This window comes from Copadichromis virginalis, unplaced genomic scaffold, assembly GCF_057382275.1.
Source record: "Copadichromis virginalis isolate Kocher_CV1m ecotype Utaka unplaced genomic scaffold, C_Virginalis_male_GT1.1 unmapped_scaffold_1, whole genome shotgun sequence".
Classification (NCBI taxonomy): Eukaryota; Metazoa; Chordata; class Actinopteri; order Cichliformes; family Cichlidae; genus Copadichromis; species Copadichromis virginalis.
Window position 1 is genome coordinate 9,720,244 of NW_028188589.1, and position 16,501 is coordinate 9,736,744.

The following is a 16,501-nucleotide window of genomic DNA, read 5'->3' on the forward strand; positions in this document are numbered from 1 at the left end:
ATAATAATAATAATAATAAAATATATAAAATATACAGAGTTGAAAACAGAGTCTTCCCTACTAAACCTGATAAGAAGTAACTGCAGTAGCCTTATAGGTCAAATCAGTTTCACTTGTTAAAGTTAGCTCCTCTATTAATTAGGGGTGGGGGAAAAAATCGATACTGTGTAGTATCGTGATATTTTGTTTGCTAATAATGTATCGATACAGGGACAGCAGAAATCGATATTTTGTTACAAACAATTTTTTCTCTGAAGTCAACATGCTCTGGAGTCAGAGCATGTTGACTTCAGAGCATGTTGATCCTTTTTCTGAGCAACAATCCTGACATTCCTTCACTGTCCAAATGTGTTTAACTTTTTTTTTGGCAGCAATAAACATGACAGTTTACTTATTTTAATTTAAGACATGTTTAATTTTAATTAAGTTTGAAACTTTTTTATTTAATGTAAAATTATATATTTTTTTAAATTTACTTTCAAATTCTTCAGTTGCTGAAGGGGCTGCATAGTTTTCATAAATTGCATAGTTCAGAATAGCTATAATTGTACCAGATGGTTGCATTCAGTTAAGTTGGACTAGACTGTAATACAAACCGTTCAGTTTGTCAACAATAAAACTGACTGAAATGAGAGAAAGACTGAGTGTGAGACTTTGATATTAGATAAAATGAATATTGATAAAGTTTACCTTTATGTGCAGAATTTAAATATCGCAAAATATTTTAAAAAATCGCAATAATATCGTATCGTGCGTTAAGTATTGTGATAATATCGTATCGCGAGTTGTATGGTGATTCCCACCTCTACTATTAATGGTGTCACTTGTTATTTCTGGGATGAGTTTAGTAGCCTGAACAGCTGCTTAAAGGAAAGTAATTAAATAATAAAAATAACCTAAGTCCGGGGGAACCTGCAAGAGCTGTTTGCACAAAGAATAATGCTCAGACTTTGAGGTTTTATCGTTTTACACAAGGTTTAAAAATGAATGTCCACAATTGAATTGCAGAAATTGTTATTGAGCTAATACTGATGTAGTTGTTATCTTTGGTAAGGAGAGGTTGGAGGAAGGATGAGCACAGTCAGGCCTAAAGATGCTCTTAATAATAATAATGGATTGCATTTATATAGCGCTTTTCGAGACCCTCAAAGACCCTTTACAATCCCACTACAGGGAGTGCAGAATTATTAGGCAAGTTGTATTTTTGAGGAATAATTTTATTATTGAACAACAACCATGTTCTCAATGAACCCAAAAAAACTCATTAATATCAAAGCTGAATGTTTTTGGAAGTAGTTTTTAGTTTGTTTTTAGTTTTAGCTATTTTAGGGGGATATCTGTGTGTGCAGGTGACTATTACTGTGCAGAATTATTAGGCAACTTAACAAAAAACAAATATATACCCATTTCATTTATTTATTTTTACCAGTGACACCAATATAACATCTCCACATTCACAAATATACATTTCTGACATTCAAAAACAAAACAAAAACAAATCAGCGACCAATATAGCCACCTTTCTTTGCAAGGACACTCAAAAGCCTGCCATCCATGGATTCTGTCAGTGTTTTGATCTGTTCACCATCAACATTGCGTGCAGCAGCAACCACAGCCTCCCAGACACTGTTCAGAGAGGTGTACTGTTTTCCCTCCTTGTAAATCTCACATTTGATGATGGACCACAGGTTCTCAATGGGGTTCAGATCAGGTGAACAAGGAGGCCATGTCATTAGTTTTTCTTCTTTTATACCCTTTCTTGCCAGCCACGCTGTGGAGTACTTGGACGCGTGTGATGGAGCATTGTCCTGCATGAAAATCATGTTTTTCTTGAAGGATGCAGACTTCTTCCTGTACCACTGCTTGAAGAAGGTGTCTTCCAGAAACTGGCAGTAGGACTGGGAGTTGAGCTTGACTCCATCCTCAACCCGAAAAGGCCCCACAAGCTCATCTTTGATGATACCAGCCCAAACCAGTACTCCACCTCCACCTTGCTGGCGTCTGAGTGGGACTGGAGCTCTCTGCCCTTTACCAATCCAGCCACGGGCCCATCCATCTGGCCCATCAAGACTCACTCTCATTTCATCAGTCCATAAAACCTTAGAAAAACCAGTCTTGAGATATTTCTTGGCCCAGTCTTGACGTTTCAGCTTGTGTGTCTTGTTCAGTGGTGGTCGTCTTTCAGCCTTTCTTACCTTGGCCATGTCTCTGAGTATTGCACACCTTGTGCTCTTGGGCACTCCAGTGATGTTGCAGCTCCAAAATATGGCCAAACTGGTGGCAAGTGGCATCTTGGCAGCTGCACGCTTGACTTTTCTCAGTTCATGGGCAGTTATTTTGCGCCTTGGTTTTTCCACACGCTTCTTGCGACCCTGTTGACTATTTTGAATGAAACGCTTGATTGTTCGATGATCACGCTTCAGAAGCTTTGCAATTTTGAGACTGCTGCATCCCTCTGCAAGATATCTCACTGTTTTTGACTTTTCTGAGCCTGTCAAGTCCTTCTTTTGACCCATTTTGCCAAAGGAAAGGACGTTACCTAATAATTATGCACACCTGATATAGGGTGTTGATGTCATTAGACCACACCCCTTCTCATTACAGAGATGCACATCACCTAATATGCTTAATTGGTAGTAGGCTTTCGAGCCTATACAGCTTGGAGTAAGACAACATGCATGAAGAGGATGATGTGGACAAAATACTCATTTGCCTAATAATTCTGCACTCCCTGTATTCATTCACTCTCACATTCACACACTGGTGGAGGTAAGCTACAGTTGTAGTGGTAGGTTAGGTTTTGCCCAAGGACAAAATGACCAAGACAGAGAGAGCTGGCTCATCAGACAGACAAGCTCATCTTGTAACCTACTGGTTCGCTGGTCAGCACACCAGCTGACTAGCGAACCGGCTAACTAGCACACCAGCTAACTAGCAGACCAGCTAACGGCAGCCACAAGCTGAAGGACGATTAAATGTAGTGGAGATATCAGAGATGACACTGGTGTGTCCGATTCACTCTTTAGCACTCTGGTCACTCCGGTGTGTCAGCCAGAACACCACTGAAGGCCAAATGATCCCAGCATGTGGAATAAAGAGCTTAAGGTTTGGTTTGAGACACTTTATTCTTTCACTGATTGATTCTTGCGGCTGTGATCATGTGTGTGGTTTCTTACAAAAAGGAAGTACACAATACAAATACATGACAAATAAGATGAATAGATAAGTTACATATCCAGTTATATGTACGTACATCAGTATAGCTAACATAACCATATATAAGGACAAAGATCACAGTACTATAATGCAGTAATGTTAAACACAAAGGTGTATATCTACATAAATCTGTCCTATCAGTGATCAGGGTACTGTAGTATACTTCCACTACATAAACTATAGAAACTAAACGACCTTAGTGTGACTTTAAGTTACCATCAGTACAGACGAACTGATGGTAGTTGTACAAAATAAAGGCATTGCAATTATTGTGAAGGGCTTCCGGTTAAACTAAGATCAGCTGATTACCTCATAACAAATTGTTTGCTATAGAACGCAGCTCCCACTCTTCATTAATATCATGTACTGTAACTCCCAAGTAACCATGGTTACCCAGCCACGCCCAGTAGTCTCCAGAGAGACCAACAGCTGGTGCACGTTGTAACGCCGTGGTTTTCATAGTCTCTCCTTTTTCTACAGCTCATGTGTTCTTCTTGTGATGGTGCGTCTTGAGGGAGGCTCATACATGCCGTCATTTGTTGATCCTAAGAACGTTCCTCAGACCGACTTCTTCAACAACACTAATCAGCCTGCAGTTTGTAGCTACTCACTTCACTGTGGTGTTTGTTAGCTTGTCTTTCTTTGGTTTTATCCCGACTCCTCCCACAAGCTGATCCTACGTAGTCTGCCCAAGCCTCCCACCTCTGTTTGTTTGGGTGGTTTGTTTGCTGCCATCAACAGCGTGTAATGCATTTAAGTGATACTTCAGACATGAAGTACTGCGACAATAAAAAAACTCAACTTTGCTTAAAAATAACTTTAGTTGTATCAACACTGCCCTCTGGAATAATTAGACTTTGGTGACAAACTGATGTGATCTCCATGTTTCCTTTGTTGGACACTGAGCACACTGAGGTCAAATCTTTATTTATCCAGTTCATCTGTAGGCTGAGCTCAGTCCATCCATTTAGTGAAATGATGTTTAAAGGTCTCCTTGTTCTGTGAGCGTGCACAGATCCTGAAGCAGAAAGCCTGGGTTAACAGAGAAATGATCATCACAGTGATGATGCTCACCATCTCTGACTGGGATTTGAGGTTTTGTCAAAGCAGCAAAGAAAGCCTGGCTATGTTGGACTGGGTGTGGAAGCAGCTCCCAGTTTGAGTTCAGGAGACAGACACCCTCTCTACTTTGACGATCAGCTTCAAACTTTCCTTTTTGATAAAACTTATAGTTAGAGCTGGATCAGGTGACCCTGAACCATCACTTAGTTATGCTGCTATAGAGATGGATAACAGATGGATTGTTGTTTTGTGTGTCTGCAGTCTGTCAGGCTGTCTGATCACAGAGGAAGGCTGTACTTCTCTGGCCTCAGCTCTGACCTCCAACCCCTCCCATCTGAGAGAGCTGGACCTGAGCTACAATCATCCAGGTCCCTCAGGAATGAAGCTTCTGTCGGCTGGACTGAAGGATCCAGGCTGGAGACTGGACACTCTCAGGTATGGAGAGAATGTCTGATATAGGAGGAAGAGCTGGAATCATTTCCTGTGTCTTTCACTCACTTCCTGTTTGTTCACTTCCTGTTTGTTTCCTGCAGATGAGACATGAACAATCACACATGCAGGAATATTTTCAGGGACAGACACACTAGTCTAGCTGGATAGTACATGGATATTTATGTAGGGGGTCTTCAAGGAGTCTGTTTGCAGGAACATTAATGATAACTGATAAGTCATGTTGAGAGTTTCATTAAAAGTAGACTTACAGTTAGGTAATATTTGGACAGAGACAACATTTTGTAACTTTAGATACAAGTATCAGCCATGTGTGTGTTTCCCATGCTGTATGTCCACAGTCACAGTGACAGTCAGTGACACTGACAGAAGGATGAAACAAGGCTGTGAATCATTTCAGTCTGTGTGTGTGACAAAGAGGCAGACAGGAGCAGCTAACATTTGGAAATGGAAGCTTACTGGAAACACTACATTCACGGCTGAATTCACGATAGATTTGTTCTCAAGTGCACATTTAGCAGCTAATGCTAATACTGTTTTCCCTTTGCTTTCTACAGCAGCTATTGCTAAGTAGGCCACTTTGCTCCGCTAAGGATTTGTGTGACCATGATGGAGACTCTGATAAGCTAATGCTGCTAAGCTAATGCTGTTTATGGGCCCTGTTAGAATCAATATTTCATTCTCATTCTGTTGTTTGAGAACAATATTAACGTTTCACATCATTATAACACAAGAGAAAAGGGTATTGGCATTAGCTACTAGTGCTTATTCACCTCAAATTACCTTTAGCTGCTAATGGCAGCCTACTTAGCATTAACTCCTCACTAATATAATGCTAATTTACATCAAATTAGCATTAACTGCTCATATTGTTATAAGGAAAGAGAAAACGGTATTAGCATTTGCTGCTAATAATTATTCACCCCTAATTAGAATAAGCCGCTAAAAGCAGCCAACTTAGCATTAATTCCTCACTTTGTTGTTACCCAACGGAAAAGAGTATTAGTATTAGCTACTATCATTTTTAATAAGTAAGAGAAAACAGTATTAGCAGTAGCGCATAATGCTAATTCACGTCAACGTAGTATTAGTTAATAATGGCAGCCTACTTAGCATTAACTGCTCACTAATATAATGCTAATTCGCATCAAATTAGCATTAGCTGCTCAAGTTGTTATAAGGAAAAAGAGAAAACGGTATTAGTATTAGCTGCTAATAATTATTCACCCCTAATTAGAGTTAGCCCCTAATGGCAGTCTACTTAGCATTAACTCCTGACTAATGTGATGCTAATTCACATTAAATTAGCTTTAGCATTAGCTGCTAGCATCAGCCTACCTAGCACTAGCTGCTCACATTGTTAAAAGGGAAGAGAATACGATATTAGCATTAGCTGGTAATATTTATTCACCCCTAATTAGAATTAGCCACTAATGACAGCATACTTAGCGTTAACTCCTCACATCGTTGTAATGCAAATGAGGCTAACTTGCATTAAATTAGACTGCTGTTATTAGCTAATGCTATTTAGCAGTAGCTGCTCACATTGTTATAAAGCAAAGGAAAACGATATGAGCATTAGGTTCTAATGCGTATTTGCCTTAAATTAGACGTAGGTGCTAATGGCAGCCTACTTAGCATTAGCAGCTCAGATGTTGTAATGCTAGGAAAAAGAGTGTTAGCATTAGCCGTTCACATTGTTATAAAGTTAAGGGAAATAGTGTTAGCATTAGTTACTCACATTGTTAAAAAAAAGTAAGTGTTAGCATTAGTGCATAATGCTAATTCATGTCAAATTAGCATTAGTTAATAACGGCAGCCTATTTAGCATTAGCAGATAATGTTGACCTTGGCCCACTGGAAAAGTTCAGAACTAAAGATTTAGGAGTGTTTCTCGATAGCTCTTTCTCGTTTGAGAAACAAATGAATTCTGTTATTAAAACCAGCTGTAAGGTTTATATTGTTGATTGTCATTTATGCTTAGAAATATTTACTCATATATGCTTAGAGTTGTATAATCGATTGCATAATGATAGAGGTTTGATCCTGAGTAGTCTGTAAAGACTCTGTGTGCCTTCCAGAGTGCTCTGGCATGCACACACCACTTGGGGCCATGAGAGAGGTCGTACCCTCTCTTACTGATTTATGGTGTAGGACAGAGGTCTCAAACTCAATTTAGCTGGGGGCCGCTGCAGGCAGAGTCTGGGTGAGGCTGGGCCGCATTAGGTTTTCCACAAGAAAGGCATGGTTAAAAAATTCCAATCCTCTCAAATCTCTTTATTTTTATTTTTTAACACAAAATATGAAAAATAAATAAACAAATTAAGAATTAATAAGAAAATAAATCAATCTGTAATACATAAATAAAAATAATAATAAGATATTTTTCAGTCTTCTATATCTGCTGTGTTTAGATTGAAATGTCTGTATTAACAGTTCTATAACCTTCTTCTGAACATGAATGGAACACTGTAGAAAATGAACTGTTCTTCTGAACATGGCTTCTCTTGCCTACTCCTTGCTGCTAGAGACCTGGCAGCGTTTCCTCTCGCATAGCCGAGCCAGATTTGGCCTGAGGGAGGAAGCAGTTGCGACCCTCAGTATGTCTTGAAGATGATCATCCGTAAGTCTGGACCTGTACTTGGACTTATTGAAGTTCAAAGTGGAGAAGAGCTTTTGGCACAAGTATGTGCTACCAAAAAGGCACATGGTCCGCTTGAACATTCGGGAAAGCCGAGGGAAACTAGGGCTCAATTCTCTCAAAAATTGTCCAAGCTTGTCTGCTTTTCCACTCACCTCCCTGAACTTTGCTTTGAGTTCAGAGTTGCACTGCAGCTCAATGAGCTCCATTTGAAGCACAGAAGGGGCATCTTGCACATCAAAGGAGAAGGGGTCCGCAAAAATGTGAAAGGTGGCTCTGTGTGTCTTGAAGTCAGCAAATCTGTGATCAAATTCTTCCTGTAGCCTCAAAATGACATCAACATACTCGTCAGCACTGAATGGTGTGCCTGCATCCACGAGTGCCTTGCATGCTGGGAAATGGCAAAGGTTTGTCTGAGAGAGCTGAGCTTTCCAGAGCGCCAGTTTTGTGGAGAATGCTCTCACGTTGTCATAGGCAGCACTGACAAGTTGCCCCTGGCCTTGTAACGTCTTGTTCAGTACATTAAGCTCATGTGTCATATCAACAAGAAAAGCTGAGTCCATGAGCCATTTGGGATCAGTTAGCACAGGAACACTAACTCCATCCTTCTCCATGAAGGCTTCACTTCTGCTCTCAACTCAAAAAGTCTCTTTAATACATTTCCCCTGCTGAGCCAACGTACCTCAGTGAAGTCGAGCACATCCCCATATTCTGACTCCATTTCCTCTAAAAAAGCTCAGAACCTTCGGTGCTTTAAGCCCCTGGATCTGATTTGGTTGATGCATTTCACAACAATAGACATCACATTGTCAAACTTCAGGCATTTGCTGCAAAGGACCTGCTGATGGACGATGCAGTGCAGAGCAATGGCCTCCTCCACGCCTTCCTCTTCCAGTTTGTTTTGTGCCACCAGTCCATTTTCCCTCCCTGTCATTGATGGCGCTCCATCTGTTGTTATTCCAACAAACCTCTTCCATGGCAAACCAACATTCTCAATGGCATCACACAGCTTGTAAATATCTGCTGAGCGGTGGTCTGGCCATGCATTGGAATTACTGTGAGCAGCTCCTCCATCACTTCAAAACTGTCATCAACACCACGGACATACATTGGGAGCTGGGCAGTGTCGGTGATGTCTGTGGTCTCATCAAGAGCGACTGAGTATACACTGAAACATTTGGCTTTCTCACACAGTTGGTCATAAATGTCACTTGACAGGTCAGAAATGCGATCTGCTGCGGTGTTGGCAGAAAGGCTGATGTTGCTAAACTGACCTTTCTTTCCCGGACAGACTATATTTGCAGCCTGCAATATGCACTTTTAGACAAATGCACCTTCTGTGAATGGCTTCCCTGCTTTAGCAATCATCTCACTAACCACGTGGCTCCGACTGCTGCATTATTCTCTTTGGTTGCTTTCTTGGAGAAATCTTGCTGCCTCAGTAGATCTGTTTTAAGACTGGCAACCCGGTTCGCTCTCTCGTCTCCCTGGTATTTTGCATCCAGCTCAGCATGTCTAGTTGTGTAATGACGTTTCAAATTGTATTCCTTGTGCAGCGCAACTTTCTCTGTGCAAATGAGACAGGTCGGGGTGCCCCTGTGCTCAACAAAGAAATATTGCATTTCCCACTTTTCCTGAAATTGTCGGTGCTCATCACCAACCTTTCTCTTCACCGCAGGCTTTGAAAAAGACATGTTTGGGGCTATGTGACATTTATAATTCTACTTGGTGTCACTGTCGCATTGAAGTTTCAATCAAGCGTTTAGCCGACGGACGGGGAACGTCTCAACGCGTAGAGAACGTCATTTCTGCTTCTTTTTCTTGCAACCGTAGCACGGCGATCGGCAGATAAAAAGCCGGTAGCAGTCTCCTTTGTTTTTACGCTCGATGTTCATGTCTTTCATGACGACACGAACACCGTGGCGTTTGCAGATGGTAGAAAGTGCAGGGATAGCGAGCGCAAAAAAGGCGACTGCTCACGGCGCCGGGCTGTTGTTACAGGAGAAAGAAGCGGAAATGACACCGTGACATATAACAAATAACATCAGCTGTTTCTGTTACACACACACACACAGACACACACACACACAGACACACACACACACAGACACACACACACACACAGACAGACAGACACACACACACACACACACACACAGACAGACAGACAGACAGACAGACACACACACACACACACACACACACACACACACACTATGCACAGACTGGTACTCTTTGTTCATACCTGTGTAAGACGTCATAATGAACTTGTGCATATTCATGTAAGCTCAATAAAGAGCAGTGTTACGAGGGAGCAGACGAGAGCGACTGAGGTCAAGTGAAGGAACGGCGCTGTCACAGTTCTCTCCCTCATCAATTGTCTGGTTCCAGCGGTGGGTCTGTGCTAGACGACCCATCACCAGCTTTTTCCACTGGTTACCAGTACGTGGTAGAATCCACTTCCAGATCTGGTTGTCTTTAAATCTGTGAATGGATTGGCTCCATCTTATCTCTCTTTAACAAAAGAATCCAAGTGGAGCCCTCAGGTCTGCAGATAAGCAGCTTCTGACCAGAACTAGACGTAAAAACAGAGGTGAGCTTTATCGATGGCTGCAGCCAAACTCTGGAACAGTCGCCCTTCACATCAGGTCGTCACCAACACTGGACATTTTTAAAAGCCGGTTGGAAACACATTTGTACTCTGTAGCTTTCAATCCTGACCAGTCTTTATAGTCATTACTGTGTATGTTTCCTATTTTCTCTCTACTCTGTGCAGCACTTTGGCTCAAGCTGTTTTTAAATGTGCTGATAAATAAATGTAGATTTCTTTGAATAAAACAGTGGAGCCGAGCTTTGAGCTCAGTGTGTAACAGTGTGTGTGTGAGAGCCATGTAATGTCCATGTGTGCATGCTGACTGTGCTGCTCTGACCCCCCTCCTCCTTTCAGGGTGGAGCCTGCTGGAGTCCGATGGTTGAGACCAGGTCTGAGGAAGTGTAAGTGTGTTTTTAATGGGATTCATGAAAACAAAGCAGCACACATTCAACCATCTTCATCATGTCAGGAGTCATCATCAAAGTGTCAATCAATGAACAGATGATGGATCAATAACTGCAGCTGGATTGTGTTTGTTCTCTCCATCAGATTCCTGTCAACTCACAATCGACACAAACACAGTGAACACAAACCTCCAACTGTCTGACAACAACAGGAAGGTGACATATGTGGAGGAGGTTCAGTCATATCCTGATCATCCAGACAGATTTGATGTTCGTCTTCAGCTGCTGTGTAGAAATGGTCTGACTGGTCGCTGTTACTGGGAGGTCGAGTGGAGAGGAAACGTTTATATATCAGTGAGTTACAGAAGCATCAGAAGGAAAGGACACAGTGACTGTTTGTTTGGATGGAATGATCAGTCCTGGAGTCTGTACTGTGATTATAATGGTCCTCAGTCTGTCTGGCACAATAACAGACTAACATCCATCTCCTCCTCCTCCTCCTCCTCCTCCTCCTCTGTCTCTAACAGAGCAGCAGTGTATGTGGACTGTCCTGCTGGCACTCTGTCCTTCTACAGAGTCTCCTCTGACACTCTGATCCACCTCCACACCTTCAACACCACATTCACTCAAACTCTTTATCCTGGGTTTAGAGTCTATCCTGGTGGCTCAGTGTCCCTGTGCTGAGTGGAGTGTACAGAGTGTCTCCTGTTACAGAAACACTCTGACTGTTGAACAGATAGTTCAGTCTGTACATGTCTGTCTCTTTCACTCACAAACACGTTTTCAGATTCATGGATTCAATCAGTTGATGTTTGAAACTCTTCTAAATGATTCCTTGTAAACTTCTTCAGTCACAAACAAACAGGAAGTGATGTCACATGTGTTCCTGTCCACACAGCAGAATGAGTCTATTGCTGACAGTGATGTACAAACAGAGTGAGCATTTCTGAGGCCCAAAATAAACTGAGTAGTTCACTGAATGAACAATGGACTGTGAGCTCAGTTCCTTCATCATTAGTATGGATTATATATGTATATGTATTATATTAGTATCATATATATCAGGTGCTGCTGCTTTCAGTCATTGTGCAAATGTGCTGTTTGTAAGCTTGTAAAGCTGCAGTCAGCTGAGACTGAAGAAGTCACCTGATCAGTGAGCAAACGTTTCTGAAAACGTCCAGATGAACAGAATCAACCTTTTGGGATCAGCCAGCAATGCAGCATCATTGTTGTTCAGCTTCAGAGGTTTGCAGGAATGAACTGATGACCAGAAACAGCTGCAAAGTCCAAGAAAATACCAGCTGGAGTTCAGCTGCATTTGAAGAAGTCAAAGAAAAGTAAGGATGGCAAAGGGCGACGTTTTCTTCCAAAGAGCTGCAAACATGGTCGACGCCTCATTAGAAGAATCATCTGGACATTTGTGAGGAACTCTAACCAAGAAAGCAACGTCACACAGATCCAACAGACAGTTTCCATGACTGCAAGTGTTGAGTGGAAAAATGCTACATTGCATTATTGCATCCTCTCACCACAGGAGGCGCTGTTGGCACCACTGATTGCTGATCAGCTGTTCTCTGATGATCTGATTGATACTGTGAATAACGGGACTCACTGAACTCTGTGACACAGTGAAGATTAAAGAGTTTAACTTCACCCTTTAAGACTGACCACAGAACCAAGTCCGCCAGAGCTTTTGTTATATTTTTACATGCTGTGGAGCCATTTGTGGGAGCATTTCAAGTTGCTATACATCAATACAACTGTTATAGCCCTAATTTTAATAATATGTATGCATTAAGTCCATAGTAACTACATAAACTGCAAAAAAAACCTCTGCTCATCCATCTCTGTGTGTATCAGGATACATTTGGTTCATAATACACAGAAAAATCAGAGTTATTACCTGTAATAAATGTGAAAGATTCCTGCAGTGATAACCAGGCAGGACTGAAACACATCCAAGCTGTCACCACGGTAACAGCACCGCCCATCCACAGGTGAGGGGAGGAGCAAAAAGAGGGACTTTGACCATTTTATACTAAAAACACTCAACTAATGTTTCTAATATGAAACAAATAAGCCCACATTAATGTGAGCGTTTATTAAATAATAATAATGATGATTTCCTCCTGATCTCATTTCCACAGCAGAGAAAACTGTGGTGTATATTGAGGTGGAGGGTGTGGTCTGTGGCTCAGGTGTAGAGTGAGGGTGGGGTGCACCACAGCAGCATGCTGGGACTGCTGAGGGTGGAGGAGGGAGTGATGATGACATCAGAGCTGCAGCACAGAGACCAGTGAACACACAGTCTGTTCATCTTTGCATAGATACAATATACAGCACAATATTGAATGACAGACACGCTGTGGGAGCTTCCACAGATACACTGACGTCAGCATCCAGAGTCCTCCTGCTGCTCCCCCCTCAGAGCCCCGTGATCAGCACCAACACATTCAGTTAGATGACAGAGTCCAGCTGCAGCTAGAATCAGCTCCCCTCTGTGAACAACAGCACAGCGTCAGTGTTTCACACTCAGTGAAAGGAGGAAACAGCAGAAGAACACCATGTGTGCTACGTTTCCCAGGACACACTACAAACTGCACAAATACAGAGCAGCACGTGGAAGGACCTGGAGCTGCATTTACAGAGCTGCAGACAGCGTGATGTCCTGTATGGACAGGTGGAAGGAACCAAGTCCTCAGCTGGAACACTCGTGTTTGTCCACAGACAGGAAACACAGCAGGAAACTTCCTCACAGAAGTGCAGCTCATGGATAACACACTTCCTGTCAGTCAGAATGAGGCTGCAGCCAAACACAGAAAGGTGTTTTTGTCCAGATGAGCCCAGAGAAGAAACACGAGTGTTCACAGACATCAGAAGCTCAGAGAGGTGAAACATGAGGTTGGAGTCCTCGTCAGCATCCAGAAGAGCTGCTGTGAAACCCTGAGTACTCATGACAGACTCTGATGGCACAAACACATCATGATTCAAACAGAAAGACAAACATGGAGCTCCTGATCCTCCTGCATGAGAACAAGCTGACATGAGCGCTGTGTCTGAGAGTGTCTCCCTGTCACAGTGACAATAACACAGCTGCTGCTCACAGTCATTAAACTGACCTGAGGTCAGCTGTGCTCCTTACATATGAACCATGTGACCTCACATCAGTGCTGTGGATGACTGTAGTCATAGAAGAGTAGAGCTGTAGCAGGTGGTGTGAGGAGGAGGTGGTGTATTGTAGTTAACGCAGTACTGAAACACTCCAGCAGAGGGCGCTGTTAAGTCCTTATTGTAACACAGTTACTGTGTGCAGTTAGACTTCATACATAATCTGCACTTATTTCCATCAGACATGCTGTCAGTAAATGATTGGTTTCTATTGATTCTACTTCCTGTTGACTCGTTTGATGACAGTGAAACAATCACAGCTGATTGTGTGATGATGTAAACTGTCACTGTTACATTCAGTGTGTGTGACATAATGTTAGTGCAGGCTGATAACAGCCTGGTTCTGTTAGAAACACATGAACGTGTCCATAGATCAGTGTGTGTTTAACATGAGAGCTTCAGCCCTGCTGATGTGTTAAATAAAGACATGCAGGAAAACTGATGAGACTCTGAAATAACTCTTTATATTTATAATGTAACTCTGCATCAAAAGAACAACAAAGGATCCCAGACAGGTTTCTGTGAACAAAGACCATTCTGATGTTTCTGTGTTTCTAACACTTTGACATTATTAGTAAACAGACTGCAGTGAGCAGCATTTATAAAGAGCTTCTATATAAAGATATGACAGCTGTTTGACAAGTTTATCACTCTGTGTTTGGACCTGATCAGTCCAGCTGTTTACTTGAAACATGTTCATTTACCTGTTCTGTTATATTCATGTTCTTGTCTCTGTTGAAAACACATTTTAATGTCCCTCAGATTTTTCTCCCAGATGAATAAATATAAAAATGACACAAACTGACTGCAGCTACTTTTTGTCCTTTCTGTCAAAAACCTTCATGTGACTCATGAGAGACACGTTTCAGCTGTTTGTGACAGATCAGAGGCCAACAAGTCATTTATAACACTTTCCATCATTGTTTAAAGTTCTCAGTGTTTCTGTGTTGCTGCGTATAGGATCTCCCAGCATCATCACTGTGCTGTCCAATCATTGTGTGCGAGGTTACCCTTATAGTGCGATGTGTGTTTGCACAAAGAGAAGCATGTGTGTCAAATATAAATAAGCACAGAACAGAAACAGCTGCTCGTTTCTTCTGTTTAGAGTCAAGTTAGTGTTTTGTGTCTTTGTTTGAGGCCTGATGTCGAGCAGAGGTGTGTGTAACTGCACTGGTCTGTTATATGTGTGAAGTGTGTGCTTCTCTTCAGCATCATCTTTGTCACTGCTGATTCCTTTGTGTCATCATGTGTTGAGAAGAGAGAACAGTTATAACGGAGGAGCAAAAGGAAGCCCTGAAATCTGCATCAACAAGGAAGTGTTGGCTCACCAGTGATCCCAGCAGAGCCACTGGTTTGGCTCCAGTTGTTCTAGATTCAATGATGTTGTTGCTACAGATACATGACGGCTGTTTGATCCTCGACATGTTTAAAGGTGTCCAGTCCTGAGACACTGGGGCTGGAAACAGCTGTGATGTCATTGGACTGTCACACAGACAGAAGTGCATGAAGTGAGCAGCCGAGGAGCCGCTGATGTTTTGGATTCAACAGCATTTGAAAGGTCGACACAGACACATTTGCACACAGAAAGCTGAATCTGTCATATGCCACAGTGAACTCACTGTTCAGTGTTTTTCAGGAAGCTTCTTAACTGCCTCTGCTGCCAAACAAGCAGCTGATGTCCTTGAGAAGAAGCTGAAGAAGTCTTCAACAACAAATACAGGAAGTGGACTTTCAAATACTAGATTCACTTTAGACTCACAGAGAAATGACTCAACCAGCTGTGTTTGACTATATGAAAGGTCAGTGTGTGTCTGCACACAGACTGTTGTGTTGGACTGTTATTCAGTTGTCTGCTGAATGTTTTCAAATGTCTGCATCTCAGCTGTGATGAGGCTGGGGGTCATGGGAGGCCACCGTAGCAGCCTCTTCAACATCATGACATCATCATAAATGCTGCTGGACTGTCTGATGGGCTGACGGTGAAAAAGCCGTCGGGAAGGAAACAGAAGACATTTCAGAGGCTGCAGCAGATTTCTTTGATTCGGGGCCTTTTTCAGCTTTATTGGACAGAGCAGTGAAGATAAGTGACAGCAAAGCAGAGAGAAAGGGGGCGTGGCCCGGGTCAAAGCCAGGCCAGCTGCTCTCCACCTCGTGGTCACCTGCTCATCCTAGTGAGCTCCACCAGCAGCCCTTTCACACACTTTACACTGTCAAACACTGTGTGTGGACCTCAGCTAACAACAGGCTACATTTAAGTCTGGACTACATGCTTTTATATTGTTTTTATTCCATCAGCAGCTCAACATCATGAGCAGCTTTGACATAAAGACATCAAACTCAAGCTGACTTTAAACTACTTTTAATACAGGGGCTCAAAAACAACAACATCTTTATTATATATCAGGACACAAAGTCATTTCATCTCAAAGGGAAACAGCTTTATTTGGAATAACCAGCACTATCAACTGGTTTGGGATCTCCACCAGTTTCATGTCTTTGCAGCTTCTCCAACAAAGTTCCTGTAAAATCAGCATGTTTGTCTTTATTGGTTTGATAGTGATTGATTATTCAGTCCCAATCTGCTGTCATCTAAAGAACAAAATGATGTTTCTATGAGTCACAAAGCTCCAGATGTTGTCGGCTTCACAAAGAAAACAAAGAACTTAAACACAAAGTGTTTGGAGCCAAAATGTTCCCAAGCTGCTCTTTTTGAAATGGCAGAGGTACAGTGGTGTCTAACAGCACACTGTGGAAGGCAAACATGTTATTGTTGGATGAAACTTCATGAATCCTTTGTAGATTTGAGCTGTTGGAGCCTTTCTTTTCTCTTCAGGTGTACAGATGCTGAGGAGGCAGGTGAAGCAGGTGGAGCTGTTGTGATGCTGGCAGAGGGTGTGTCTTAGTAACTCTGTGAGGCAGAACTGGATCCAACATTGTGGATGTGTTGATGTTGGAGCCATTAAGAGT

The 16,501-nt window shown here is 42.2% G+C and overlaps 1 protein-coding gene across 1 annotated transcript in view; it reads left to right on the forward strand.

The window, feature by feature from the left end:
* LOC146679781 (protein NLRC3-like) overlaps window positions 1–4,732 on the forward strand; it is a 320,608-nt gene extending 315,876 nt beyond the window's left edge. Inside the window, exon 6 of the mRNA XM_085450173.1 lies at window positions 4,540–4,732. Coding sequence (XP_085306299.1) covers window positions 4,540–4,732 — 193 coding nt within the window. The remainder of the gene's footprint in view (window positions 1–4,539) is intronic.
* The last annotated feature ends 11,769 nt before the right edge of the window (window positions 4,733–16,501 follow it).